At 33.7% G+C, this 14,021-nt stretch overlaps 1 protein-coding gene across 7 annotated transcripts in view; it reads left to right on the plus strand.

The window, feature by feature from the left end:
* Nucleotides 1–14,021, plus strand: part of Rabgap1 (RAB GTPase activating protein 1) — a 170,822-nt gene that overhangs the window by 67,612 nt on the left and 89,189 nt on the right. For 6 of the 7 annotated variants that reach the window (XM_046451967.2, XM_046451966.1, XM_046451968.2 and 3 more), the window contains 2 exons: nt 8,527–8,701; nt 12,577–12,670. In XM_046451967.2, coding sequence (XP_046307923.1) covers nt 8,527–8,701; nt 12,577–12,670 — 269 coding nt within the window. Of the gene's footprint in view, nt 1–1,139; nt 1,289–8,526; nt 8,702–12,576; nt 12,671–14,021 lie in introns of those variants that run through there. The other variant, XM_058581698.1, reaches the window with a different exon arrangement.

The following is a 14,021-nucleotide window of genomic DNA, read 5'->3' on the forward strand; positions in this document are numbered from 1 at the left end:
CTGACACTTTCTGTATAGTTATTTAAACTAGGCTAAAAAAGACCTAATAGGATAAACTAGCCAAAAACATACCCGATATATAGTTCAGTAGACTTCTTTTTCTGTTAAGATTACAAATTAAACATAAACTTGATTGTCAATCATTTATTTGAAAAAAAAAAAAAAATCCCAGAAGTATATATGTGGAAGCTGGGAGGGGGACAGGAAATTCCTGATGATAATCTTTCATTTTTCTCTTTATTTGGTTAAGTCTTTATGTATGTGTATGAGGGGAGAGGTGAGGACAAAGAGAGTTAGTATGTGAAGACCTTGAATAATTATGTACTGTCTTGGAGCACTTGTACTATTGTTAATCTTACATAAAATGGAAAAAGTTTGAACATGTTTTTACTGTCTTATAACACTTAGAGCACTATTAGTTTAATCCCCTTGTAACTTAATAAACTTAGTTGATTGTTTTTTATATCCATGCCATGAAAAAGTAATATTTACCACTAATTGGAGTCCTACTGTGACCATTGCTCTTCTAACCACTTGGCTTTCTTTTTATGTAACTTGCATAGTGATCCAACAAGCATAAATAATATTCTCATTTTATGGACAAGGAAACTGACATCCAAAGATGTAAATTAGTAGATTTTATGGAAGTTGCTTCAATGAGATACATATATAAGCCTTCTAAGGTTCTCATCCATGGTTCTTTCTATAGAAACATGCTGCTTTTGTCTTTGTTTCTAAAAGAAGACAAAATTTTAAGATTTCCTTGAATGAAGCATAATTTAAAAATTTTAACCATTTTCAGTTCTTATCAAAATGAAAAGGAAACAATACTACCAACCAAATTTTAAAATATATAATGTATGTTATTTCTGGTTTTTGCTGCCAGTTTGGGAAAACAGTCATACAGATTTTTAAAATATCTTTGAAATTGGGTTGTTTTTTTTTTTTCCACTTAAATTATATGTTTTAGTCAGAAGCCTTCCCATTTGGGGGATTATTACATTAAGGTGGCATCATATTAAAGGAAGACGCTTTTAAAATTAGTAAGAAAAGAAAGATTGCTTTCTTGGTTTTAAATTTCCAGATACCATTTTCTGAAAGAGGAAGAAAATGATATAAATACAGACTGAATTTTCCAACAATGACATAAAATGAGCAAACGACTAAGTAATCTTGGAACTATAGAATTTTTATTGCCAAAGAAACTGTAGGGGACTTAAATCCTTTATAAAATTACTAATTATAAATGAAGAAGCTGATGTCTGAAAGACTAAGATCATGCAGACAGGTAATTAGTAGTATAATTGGAACTGAAAACCTGGGCCTGTTAAATGCTATTTGCTCTGTGTGTGTGTGTGTGTGTGTGTGTGTGTGTTGGATGAATGTGCATTTGTACTGTACACACATATATGTACACGTGCACTAAATTGCTATATCTCTTGAAAGATAAATGTCACCATGCTTACAGTTATACCATAGCTCTTCCACTGCTAAATCAGGAGGTTCATAATACCAAGTTGTTATACTTTTCTGATGAAAGTGTGATGATTTGATAAAAGTGGGACCACTGGATTTTTTCCTTTGTAAAAATTGAATTTTCTCTTCATATTTAGCAGTTAGTCTGTAGGATCTTACTTTGGTAAGATTCAATAACGATTACTTGAACACAAGCACTGTAGTACTCGGTCTGATAACCAAGGTGGCTACAAAGTGACTAATAGAAGGGTAGCCTATCCAGTGTGGATATACTGCGCAAAAGGAAGGTTCACATGCTGGGTAGGTTGGCATGAGATAGCACAAGATTTCACCACACTGCTCAAAACAGCACATAATTTAAAATTTTATCTCTTGAATTTTCCATTTAATATTTTAAGATTGCAGTTGATGGTAGTTTGCTAAAACTGGAGCAGGTAGAACAAAGATAAGAGGATTCAGTTGTATCCTGTTCTTCAACTTGTTGTTTTTGTTTTTTTTTTTTTTAATATCTTTATTTTATTTTATGTGGTGCTGAGGATTGAACCCAATGCCTCATGCATGTGAGGCGAGCGTTCCCCCTCTGAGCCACAATCCCAGCACCCTCAACTTGTTTTTAGTATTCAAATCAATTTTATTTCTGTATATCAGCAATGAATACCTGGATTTGAAATGTAAAGCACAATACAACTTACACAGAACCAAGAAATAATAGAAAAATATGAATTTGACAAAGATCAATATAACAATATATACACATTTCTGGAAAAAAATAAATGAATAGAATGTAAATAAATGGTAAGTTAGTCTATGATCATAGATAAGAAGTTTAATATTATTGAAATGTCAGTTATCTCCAGTTAGGAAAAATATATTGAACACAATCATGATAACAATCTCAACTTTTTTAAATATATTTTTTTAATTGTTGATGGACCTTTATTTATTAATTTATTTACATGTGGTGCTGAGAATCTAACTCAGTGCCTCACATATGCTAGGCAAGCGCTTTACCACTGAGCCACAACCCTAGACCACCAATCTCAACTTTTAAACTAATGTTCTAGTATCCATTGTTGATACTTGCCTGAATTATAGTTGAGTTCATTTACATATTTTCAATAATACTTTTAACATTACATGATTTTCTTTTTAATAAATTATTAATGAAATTTAAGATTTTTGGGACAGGGAAGTACTAGAGATTTGAACCCAGAGGACTTTTACTACTGAGCTACATCCCCAGCCCTTTTATTTTTTATTTTGAGACAGGGTCTCACTAAGTTGCTTAAGCTGGCTTCGAACTTGGAGTACTCTAGCCTCAGCCTCCCAAGACCCCGGGATTACAGGCACGTTCACTGTGCATGGCTAAAATTTAAGATTTTTATGGAACTTCTTTTTGTCCTTTGAGTGTGTTGCAGTAATATTATAAACTAGGAACTTAGAATAATTTTTCGTTTGTTTGTTTGTTTTTTGGTGCTGGAGATCAAACTTAGGAACTTGAGCATGCTAGCAAGTCTTCATCTTCAGCCAGAATAATTCTTTTTTGTTGTGGTTCTGTTACATTTGACATATAGTTAGTTAGGTTTACTTGTTTTTACTTATTTTCAATTTGGGGCTAGGGTTTTTTCATTGTGGTGGTGAGTACTGAACACAGGGATGTTCTACCTCTTAGTTACATCCCCAGACCTTTTCTAATTTTTAAAATCATTTTGAGACAAGGTGTCTGTCTAGGTTGTCCAGTCCAGTTGAATGTGTGATCTTCCTCTTTCAGCTTCCCAAGTAGCTAGCGCTACAGGGGTATGCCACCACACCCAGCTCCTTTCTTTTTTTAATGTCTGCATAGTACTATGTTGTTTGGCTAAACCATGGTCTTTTTAGTGAATCTCCTATTGATGGGCACATAATAATGTTTTATGATCTGTTGTTTTTCTCCCCCATCATTTACTATTTCATGTCATGTTGCAGTGTTAAATTTGTTGTGCATTTGTCATTTTAAAATTTTATTAAAGTGCATCTTAGAATAGTTTGCTTTTGATAGAATCGCTGGCACATAAGGTCAGTGTATATATAGTTTTAATTGTCAAATTCCTCTTCATGAGAGTTGTAATTATAAGGATTAGTAGGTTTTGAGAATATTGTTTGTTTGTTTTTCCTTCATAGACTTGTTGAAAGTGTGTTTCAATTAAGGATCTGAATTAGGTGAGTCATTGGTAAATAAAGAGTAGTTTTAGTTGTTCATTGATTAGTGAGGTCAAGCCATTTTTCATGTTTAAGTGTGACTTTCTGTGTATTTCCTATTTATATCTTTTATCCATTTTTTTTTCTCCTAGATTTTAGTATTCTACCTCTTAATTTTTAGAAGTTTTTATTCATGAGATTAACCTTTCGAGATACACTGTTTCTCGTTTGTCACCTATCTTTTGACTTATATTTTTGACTTATATTTTGGCAATTTTCTTTGGGTTTGCCATGCTGTTTTTTTTATGTACTCAAATTTATCAACCTTTTTCTTTAATGCTTCTGAATTTGGATCAAAATTAGAAAGTGTTCCTTGTCCCCAAGTTAAAAAGAATTTATACATCTTTCACCTGGCATTTACATGAGTTCATTTCATTACTGTTATTTAGATCTCTGATTCATTTTGCATTTTATTCTGGTAACTCCGGTGTTTAGTTTAAAAAATGACCATCCATTTATCCTAGTACTGTCCATTAAAGATTGTAACTTTCAGTCAGGCATGGTGGCAACACTCTTTAGTCTCAGTGACTTTGGGGACCAAAGTAGGAGAAGCCCAAGTTAAAGGCCAACCTGAGCAACTTAGTGAAAACCTGACTCAAAATAAAATTTAAAGAAGGCTGGGGATGTGGTTCAATGGTAGGACACCCCTGAGTTTAATCCGCAGTAACTGAAAGAAAAAAATTGTAACTTTCCCTTCAGTGATTTCTGATGCTGCTTTTGTTATATTTAACTTTCAGGTGTACTTTAATCTCTTTCTGGTTTTCATGTTCTGTTCCATTGGTCTTACATCAGTATCACACTGCTTTAATTATATGGATTTTATAGCGTTTTAATATTTGGTACGGCCACCTTCCTTTCTAAATGTGTGTGTGTGTGTGTGTGTGAGAGAGAGAGAGAGAGAGAGAAGAGAGAGAATTTTCTTGCATGTTTTAAATTATTTATTTTTCTTTTAAACCTGAGCAATAACTGATTTAGCTCTGGGGAATAGCTACTAGTATTTTTATTGGAGAAGAAGTCATCTCATCCAGGAACATGGGTTTTCTTTACTTATTTAAGTCCACTTTTCTTCTGTCTTACCAAATTGCTTTCTGGTATTAATTATACATATAATTCACATATTTTATATGTATCATAACCTACAATTTAATGTTTAAGTTATATGATAATTATATATATGATCTTGTATATATATGAGATCTGTTTTATTTTTATTTAAAAACTTTTTATTATAGATAATTCAAACAAATTTTATTAAAATAATGTAATGAATCTCATGTACTGTGGCACAGCTTCAACAATGAGCATTTTTTTTTTTATAGCTGGAATTCTTGATTTATAAGGTTGGTCTCATCCTTGACTCCGTTTAGCTTCACAGTGTATATTGCTCTGGTCATTGTGAATCATAGAACTGTTTGTAGGTGAACTTCATTGGTTATCTCTTCTATTATCTTTTTAAAAATGAAGAATTCATGCTGATTGTTGAACTGTTTTATATAACAAGTAATGTTTCAAAGAGCAATATATAACAAAACAAATGAAATTCTGTTCTCTATCAAAGTACAGTTTTTGAAAATTAAAAATCATAAATTTGAAATGAACATATGTCAAAGATTTTAATTGGATTCATTAATTAGTGAGAAAACCAGAAAATTGGTAACTGGTTCTAAGTATTTGAGAAACAGTTTTTATATGGTCCTTCCTTTTAGACACATGCGCGCGCGCACACACACACATACACACACACAGAATAAGATTGCTATGTCAAAACTAGTTAATGTCCCTTTGGGTTGGGTTTTTGTTTTTTGGTAATAGGAATTTAATCTAGGGGAGGCTCTATCAATGACTCACATTCCAAGCTCCTTTTTATTTTTTATTTTGAGACAGGTCTTGCTAAATTGCTGAGGCTAGCCTTGAAACTGTGGTCCTCCCGTCTCAGCTCCCAAGTTGCTGGGATTACAGGCATGCACCACCGGTCCCAGCTTAGGTTGTCCTTTGTTTTGGTCAGAAATTATTTACATATCTTCTGGGCACAAACTTACAAGTTAATATGTAACTTCTGAGAGTCTGAATTCTTATTTTTTAAAATTCATTTATTCTAATCAGTTATACTTCAATTCATTTTATACAAATGGAGCACAATTTTTGACTTCTCTGGTTGTACCCAAAGTAGGGTCACACCTTTTGTGCAATCATACATGTACCTAGAATAATGATGTTTGTCATTTCACCATAGTGGTAGGAAAGATGGTGAAATGACAAACATCATTACTCTAGGCACATGTATGATTGCACAAATGGTGTGACCCTACTTTGGATATACTACCATCATGTTCCCTCCCCTCCTCCCCTTTGCTCCAACCAACCATCCAAAGTTCCTCCATTCATCCCATGCCCCTCCCAAAATTATAGATTAACATCCAATTATCAGAGAAAACATTCGGCCTTTGGTTTTTTGGGATTGGCTTGATTCACTTAGCATGATCCATTTACCTGCAAAGGCCATAATTTTATTCTTTTACTGCTGAGCAATACTTTATTGGGTATATATAACTCAATTTCTTCATCCATTCATCTATTAAAGGACATCCAGGTTGGTTCCACAGTTTGGCTGTTGTGAATTGTGCTGCTATAAACATTGATGTGGTTGCGTTACTGTAGTATACTGTTTTCAAGTACTTTGGGTATAGACTGAGGAGTGGGATAGCTGGGTCAAATAGTTCCATTCCTGGTTTTCTCCATACTGCTTTCCACATTGGTTGCACCAGTTTGCAGTCCCACCAACAATGTATGAGCGTGCTTTTTTCCCCACATCCTCGCCAATACTTATTGTTGTTTGTATTCTTTATAGTTGCCATTCTGACTGGAGTGAGATGAAATCTTAGAGTAGTTTTGATTTGCATTTCTCTAATTGTTAGAGATGTTGAACATTTTTTCATATATTTGTTAATTGATTGTATATCTTCTTCTGAGTAGTGTCTGTTCAGCTCCTTAGCTCATATATTGATTGGATTGTTTCTTTTTTTGGTGTTAAGTTTTTTGAGTTCTTTATATATCCTGGAGATTAGTGCTTTATCTGATGTGTGTGTGGCAAAAATTTGCTCCCAAAATATAGGTTCTTTGTTTACCTCATTGATTGTTTCCTTTGCTGAGAAGCTTTTTAGTTTGAATCCATCCCATTTATTGAATTCTTTATTAATAGTAAGTAGATAATAGTAATTGGTATATTTCTCTAGAAAATTAAGTAATCCTCAGACATGTTAAACCAAAGTAGGAAATGATAGTGGTTTAAATTTTACCTGACAGTTGATTTTATAAAGTTTCTTTGGAACACAGTGACACTCCCTTAATTTACATGTTGTTTATGTCTGCTTTTGCACTCAAATGGCAGAGCTACATAGTTACATAGACTACTGGCCCACATACCATTAGGTATCTGTCCTTTGGCCCTTTATAGACAAGCTTACCAATTACTGTAATCGCTTCAGGATGATACTGAAAGGACATATTTGGCAGTTGAGGCCTTTCTCTCAGGATTGAGATTTGGTTTTTTGTTTGTTTTTAGATTCCAAGTGGACATGCTCTGATAACTGGGCATGATGATGTATGCCTGTAATCCCAATTGCTCGGGAAGCTGACACAGATGGATTACAAGTTCAAAGCTGACCTAAGCATTTTAGTGTGGCCCTAAGCCTCTATCTCAAAATTTAAAAAGAAAGAAAGAAAGAAAAAAAACTGGGGATATGGCTCACTGGTTATACACCCCTGTATTCAATCCATTGTAACCCCCCCAAAAAAAAAGAATCTGCTCTGATATTTCGATAGCTTATTAACCTCTTATTGCCCACTCTTTTCTATGTTTTCTGTCTTTGGTGTAGCCACCTTTGTAGTTTTTTTGTGCCTTTTCTTTTAGAACTCTTCTTTTCTTCTTGTCCAGTATTTCACTTTATTTTCTTCTCTCCCTAACATTGACCATAATAGTAATGTTAGTGTATTTAAAATATTTATTGTATTGGTAAAATCTTATATTCCTTGTCTTTAATTTAGGTGAGTATAAAAATTGCCTCAAAATAAACCCAAACTACAAATCAGCTGGAGTTATCAAAATTTTTATATGTTTTTTAAATTGATATTGCCTGCCATTAACAACTCCCCATTCCACTCCCACGCTGATTTATAGCTTTCAATTGAAAAAGTTGTTCCCTACACTACTTTTTTTTTGGGGGGGGGTGGTGGTACTAGGGATTGAACTCAGGGACACTAGACCACTGAGCCACATCCACAGCCCTATTTTATATTTTATTTAGAGACAGGGTCTCACTGAGTTGCTTAGCACCTTAGCACCTCATCATTGCTAGGCTGGCTTTAAATATATGATCCTTTTGTCACAGCCTCCCTTGATGCTGGGATTACAGCGTGTGCCATTGTGCTTGGCTTCCCTACACTACTTTAATTGAAGAAAAGAAGTGGGAAAAAACATGGAATAAAGAATTTTCTTACCTTAAAGTGTCATGTTTTAGAATAATTTAAAACTTATATAAAGCATCTTGGAAGATACAGAACAGCTATTTAGTTTACATCGAGTAAATTTTAGTAGTTACTTGGCACATAAAATTATAGAACTAGAATCCTACTCAGTAAATTTTGTATTTTCCTAAGGGGTTTTAAATCTAACATGCTTTTCTATTTAGAAAATGTTAGTGTAGGTATTCAGATAATCATTATTTATTCTTACAACCTATGTGAAATCAGAACTGGTGATTAATTAAAAACATAAAGTATTAACTGCATAATAAATACTTTTTCATTCTCAAGATAAAGCAGAAGGAGAGAAAGAATAATTCTGACACTTTATATGAAGTTGTGTGCTTGGAAAGTGAATCAGAAAGAGAAAGAAGGAAAACCACAGCCAGTCCTTCAGTTCGCTTGCCACAGTCTGGATCTCAGAGCTCAATGATACCTTCTCCTCCAGAAGATGATGAAGAGGAAGGTAAATGGAGTGCTAAATTTATATTTGAGGGCAGAGGACCTGGCAGACTTCAGCATTGTGTTATGGAGTTGATAATGACACTTGGCATTTGGAATTCATTCAGTGTCTCCTACGTCTTAGAGCAATGGGAGATTAAAAAATGATTAACATTGGAAATTCTTTAAAATCAAATTGGTAAAATTAGATTGTATAATTAGTGTTTTTTAAATAATCAGTTTAGTTTTAACTGGTTGGATTAGCACAGTTTTAAAACTAATTAGACACAGCTCTAAGTAAACATTTTCATTTCAACTGACTCCTTTTACAAGAACTGTTCAAGTGCCAAAACATGACTTCCTCATATACCCTTTTACCAAACATTTTTTGTACACACAGTTGTATATTATTGTGTTTCCGTGCTGGTAGACAATTCATTGGTTCATTTTTCTTTTTGTTTCTTTATTTCATGACTAGATCTATTGAATTGTCCTGTCAGTTTTATTAAGACATGGTGTATAGAAGTGTGGGAAGAAAGCACAGAGCACAGAAGAAGTGAACATTCATATTCCAATTTATAACTTAGTACCTGGGCTTAAAGATCAATTATGAGGTCATAAAATGCTTGTATCTGTGTGAGGTTTGCAGGAAATGTTCTGGAAATTTATAGAGAATCAATTTTTCATTGTGGAATATATGGTGGTACATCACGAAGAATAGTTTTGAGCTGGGATTTTAAAATGGAAGAAGAATTCATCAGGGATAAATGGGCTTCTCTAGACATTTCTTTTCAAAAAAATTGCATTAACAAAGATATGGAGATGGGAAGAATGATTGGTTTGGTTTAAAGAAATGTATATCCATGATTATATGTACTTTTTTTTCAAATTTGGAGTCAGCACTGATAGCCAGTTTCCATTGTTCTGTTGAGTAATCACATTCTAGTGAGTAATCACCTAAGAGTCATGTATTAGTAATACCAATGGCCACTAGTTACTTGATGCATATTATGTGGTAGGCAGATGCTTTGTTTATTTTACATAATCCTCAAAACAACAGTAATTCTGAAAATAGAACTTATCCTCATTTTATACATAAAGAAATGGAATCTTAGAAAAATTTTCCCATGGTTACGGGGTAGAAGAATTTTGAGGTCTTGACTTGAATCCAGATCTAAGATTCCACAGTCTGAGTTATAGTCTATCACAGTCTCTTGCATTTATTTCTCATGAAGCATTTTGAAATGCAGGAAAGGTACATATGTTGTTTTGAAGTCAGAGATGCAGTTTAGAGTCCCTTGCAGAGCCACTTTAAGTTAATGTGATCTTCATGGGAATGGTGGAATTGTTCCTCTGTTTGAGACTATCTGCTGTATAAATGGTAGTCTCAAGAGTTACAGTTTCTCTGGTTAAAATGGCAGGCTGGCAAAATGTTTACATAACTCTCCTCCCTTTAACTAAGCAATAAAAACAAAAGAACCAAAAATGAAGAATGATACTCCCTTTGTCATGACATCAGAGAATGCTCAAATCTTCATACTGTAGATTTTGAGGATTATCTGTTGGTTACAAAGAAATTTGGGCTCAACTAAAGGTTGCCATCTAATTTTAACCTATAGCAGACAGAAATTTTTCTTGTTTCTGAGGGGATTCAAAAGGCCTCTACTGATGGCTCTTAACTAGGGAGAGATGGGACTAACAGCAAAAATCAAAGAGTATCTGCTTTTACCCCATATTGTTTCCCTGGTGTGTACCACAACACTTGGTATGCAGTGGGTGACCAATAAATATTGGCAGGCTGAGCTGTTCCCTAGGACCCATTTCCATAGTTTTTCCATAGTAAAAAAAACTAGTGACAGGTGAGCTTCAGAAGAAATTGCAGGCATGCCATTTTGCAGTTCTCTCTAATCCAGATTACAAACCAGGGAAACTGCCTTCTTGTGTTCTGATTGCTACCTGAAAGAAAAGACTAGTTCTCTAGAGAGGCTTCTTACTCATGGGACAATAGAAAACAAGCAGTTATAAAATGGAGTTTTTCAGAAGCAACATTCTGAAACTCAGATTGCCTTTTGGTTCCCCATCTTTCCTCCATTTTATGCAGAATGGGACTCTACACACAGATTTCAAACTGCTGCTATCTAGATTTGTTGAAATCATCCAGAAAAGTAAAAGAGAATTTTTGAAAGATGGGTCTTCCTAATCTGTTTGAAGAAATTGTGATTCCTTGTAAATTTTAATTTTTTTTTAAGAATTTCTTTTTTAGGTGTAGATGGACACAGTACCTTTATTTTGTTTGTTTATTTTTTTAATATGGTGCTGAGGATCGAACCCAGTGCCTCACACATGTAAGGCAAGCGCTCTACCATTGAGCCACAACCCCATCTTCCTCAAAAGAATTGTTTGTAGTATATCAGTACTTAAATAAGTAGAAAATTATTTGAGGGATTAAAGTAGTCTGGAAAGCTAATGAAAGTTGGGGAAAATTTACCTCAGTGCCCTCTAGCCTTTTTCTTTTCTTTAAATTTAAATTATTCATCCATTTACAGAAATCTCACATCTTTTTTCTGTCTCACCATTGAAACTAATGATAATGTCCAAGGCACTGTGTAAAGAAATTTTATAATAAGTAGCATGGACTTCTGAGTCTTTAAAATCAGATCTCAGATACTGCCTTCTCTAGTAACAGTTCAAATTCATGATGCAGTCATCAGAGGTTTGCCAAATTTTGTGTAGGTATGTTGAGTGAAAAACAAAATAACAAAACCCAGCTTGACGAGGACACGTGGAATCAAATACTGTCGCACCTTGTTAGCAGAATGTAAATTGGTAGAACCATTTGGGAAGACGGAGTCAGAAAATTTCAAAATTCTTTTACAAGTATGTGGTGTTTCACTCAGGAAGTCCACTTTTGGGCATATGTCCAATGAATTAGTGAGTATATCCATTCTGATACTGTTTATAGCAAAAAAGGTGAAAATATCTCTAGTGTCCAACAGAAAAGAATTGTCTTGGTCTATATTTTTTTGTCCTTTCATTATTCTTTTCATGCCTGTGTCAGTGTCACTGTTTTGTTTTTGGTTGGATTGGTTTTGGTGCTGGGAATTGAACCAGGACTTCACACATGCTCAGCATGTACTTTACCACAGAGCTACCTCCCCAGCCTTCAGTATTACTTTTTTCACAATATTCATTCATATCTTATAATCTCTAAATTCTTACTTGAACCTACTTTTCTTTGCATAAGTTTAAAGTAGTTCATTTTGGTCCTTTTAAAATATTTTTGTGCTTTCTATTAATGTGTACCATTTTGTAGAAGACTTAGAAAGTCACAGATATATAACAGAAAAGTATCAATCATAACTCTCAGAAGCAAGAATTATTAATGTTGTGGTGTAGTTCATTCTAGTCTGTTCTATTTTTTAACAGACACATGGAATATTTAATTTCATTTTTATGTGGTATTTTGCATGTCATTGTGTAATCATGTCATCATGCAGTTACCTTGTATACATGTGTAATAATTTATTCCATCATTCTCTACTCTCCTCTTTTGAAGATTTAGGTGCTTCAAAATTTTAAACTGGTATAAATAAAAGTGTATTATTTCCATACGTAAAGCTACTTGCTTGGGAATAAGAATGAGAATATACCATATCTTGAGTCTTATAATTTTATTATTAAATGACTCTTTTCTATAATTGACATACTATGTATGGACCTACATGAAAAGCACAAGAAAATCAAAGAGGTTACAAAAATAGGACCATTTTAATTTTATTTGTAATTATGGCTGTATACTCCCAGTAGAGTCTTTAAATTTGACTGTTAAATTCCCATGTCATTCTTTTGGCTAGTATAGCCTCTTCTGTTATCCTTTTTTATGTGTTTTGTCTATTAAAGATAACGATGAACCTCTCTTGAGTGGATCTGGTGATGTATCCAAAGAATGTGCAGAAAAAATTCTTGAAACATGGGGAGAACTGCTGTCAAAGTGGTAAGTTATAATAGCATAGTTCTCCTTTTCATCTGCAATTCTCATTGTATGTTTAGAAAATCTTACCTAACTAAAATATTCAATTTGGAACCAATAATAGAAACTACATATGAGGCTTGCATTCTAGAATCTCTGTTTTTAGAGGTTTATAAGGATAATAGTGAAGACCTGAAATCGGTTCTCAGAATATTAGAAACCTGGGCTGGGGTTGTAGATCAGTGGTAGAGTGCTTGCTTAGCAAGTGTGAGGCACTTGGTTCAATCCTCAGCACCACATAAAAATAAATAAATAAAATAAAGATATTATGTCTATCTACAGCTAAAAAAAAAATTAAATAAGGAAAAAAATACTTAAAAAAAAGAATATTAAAAATCTAATAAATTCTCATTGTTGGAGAAAATATTTATCCAAACATGGAACTTATGGGCAGAATAAATTAGAGAAGAGGCTTGTTAAAGAAATTAGCAACTGTTAACTGGTCAAGTGGCTAAGACAGTACACAATAATCAAGAAAGGGGCTGGGGATGTGGCTCAAGTGGTAGCACGCTCGCCTGGCATGCGTGCGGCCCGGGTTCGATCCTCAGCACCGCATACAAACAAAGATGTTGTGTCCGCCGGAAAAAAACTAAAAAATAAATATTAAAAAAAAAAAAAAAAATAATCAAGAAAGTTTAGAGGATGTTCACGGAACACACACAGGCCTTAGATGCATCTTTACTTTGTCGTGGTATGTACCTGCAGTGGCAGAGCAGAGTGTCAAAAGTATGGTTTGTTACCTGTTCTGTCAATTACTTTTCCTAGCAACATGTTTAAAACTCAAGAATTTCCCATCAGCTCAAGAGATGCTTGACAGTAATAAGAAGCGCAAGCCTCTACATTTTCTAAAAGTAATACACCACCTCCAGGTACTTGTTAACATAGAATATCTTTGGTTATTAAGTCAGATTGGTGAGATATTTATGTATTTTCCCTTTCTCCCTAGGTAAGATGCCAGGTAGGGAAAAGAGCCTGAGTATGGGTCTATTTCTGATGTTTTGGTTATTAGGGTATTCATATAAGCTCCCTGTGGACCTACACTTTGGTATTTAATTTTTCTCAGAAGTTTTAACTGTTGAATTCTTTCACTCTATTCTTAGTAAAGCTGTGTCTCAGCATTAAATATATATATATATATTTCATGCCCTTGACAGGACTAGAAATGGGCGTCATCTGCTCCCTCATTCTTTTTTTTTTTTAAATTAATTTTTTTTTAAGAGAGAGAGAGAGAATTTTAATTTTTTTTTTTTTTTTTTTTTTTAGTTTTCGGCAGACATAACATCTTTGTTTTGTATGTGGTGCTGAGAATCGAACC

Source organism: Marmota monax, unplaced genomic scaffold, assembly GCF_021218885.2.
Source record: "Marmota monax isolate L192 unplaced genomic scaffold, Marmota_monax_Labrador192_F-V1.1 WCK01_AAM20220418_F8-fsc00020, whole genome shotgun sequence".
NCBI lineage: Eukaryota > Metazoa > Chordata > Mammalia > Rodentia > Sciuridae > Marmota > Marmota monax.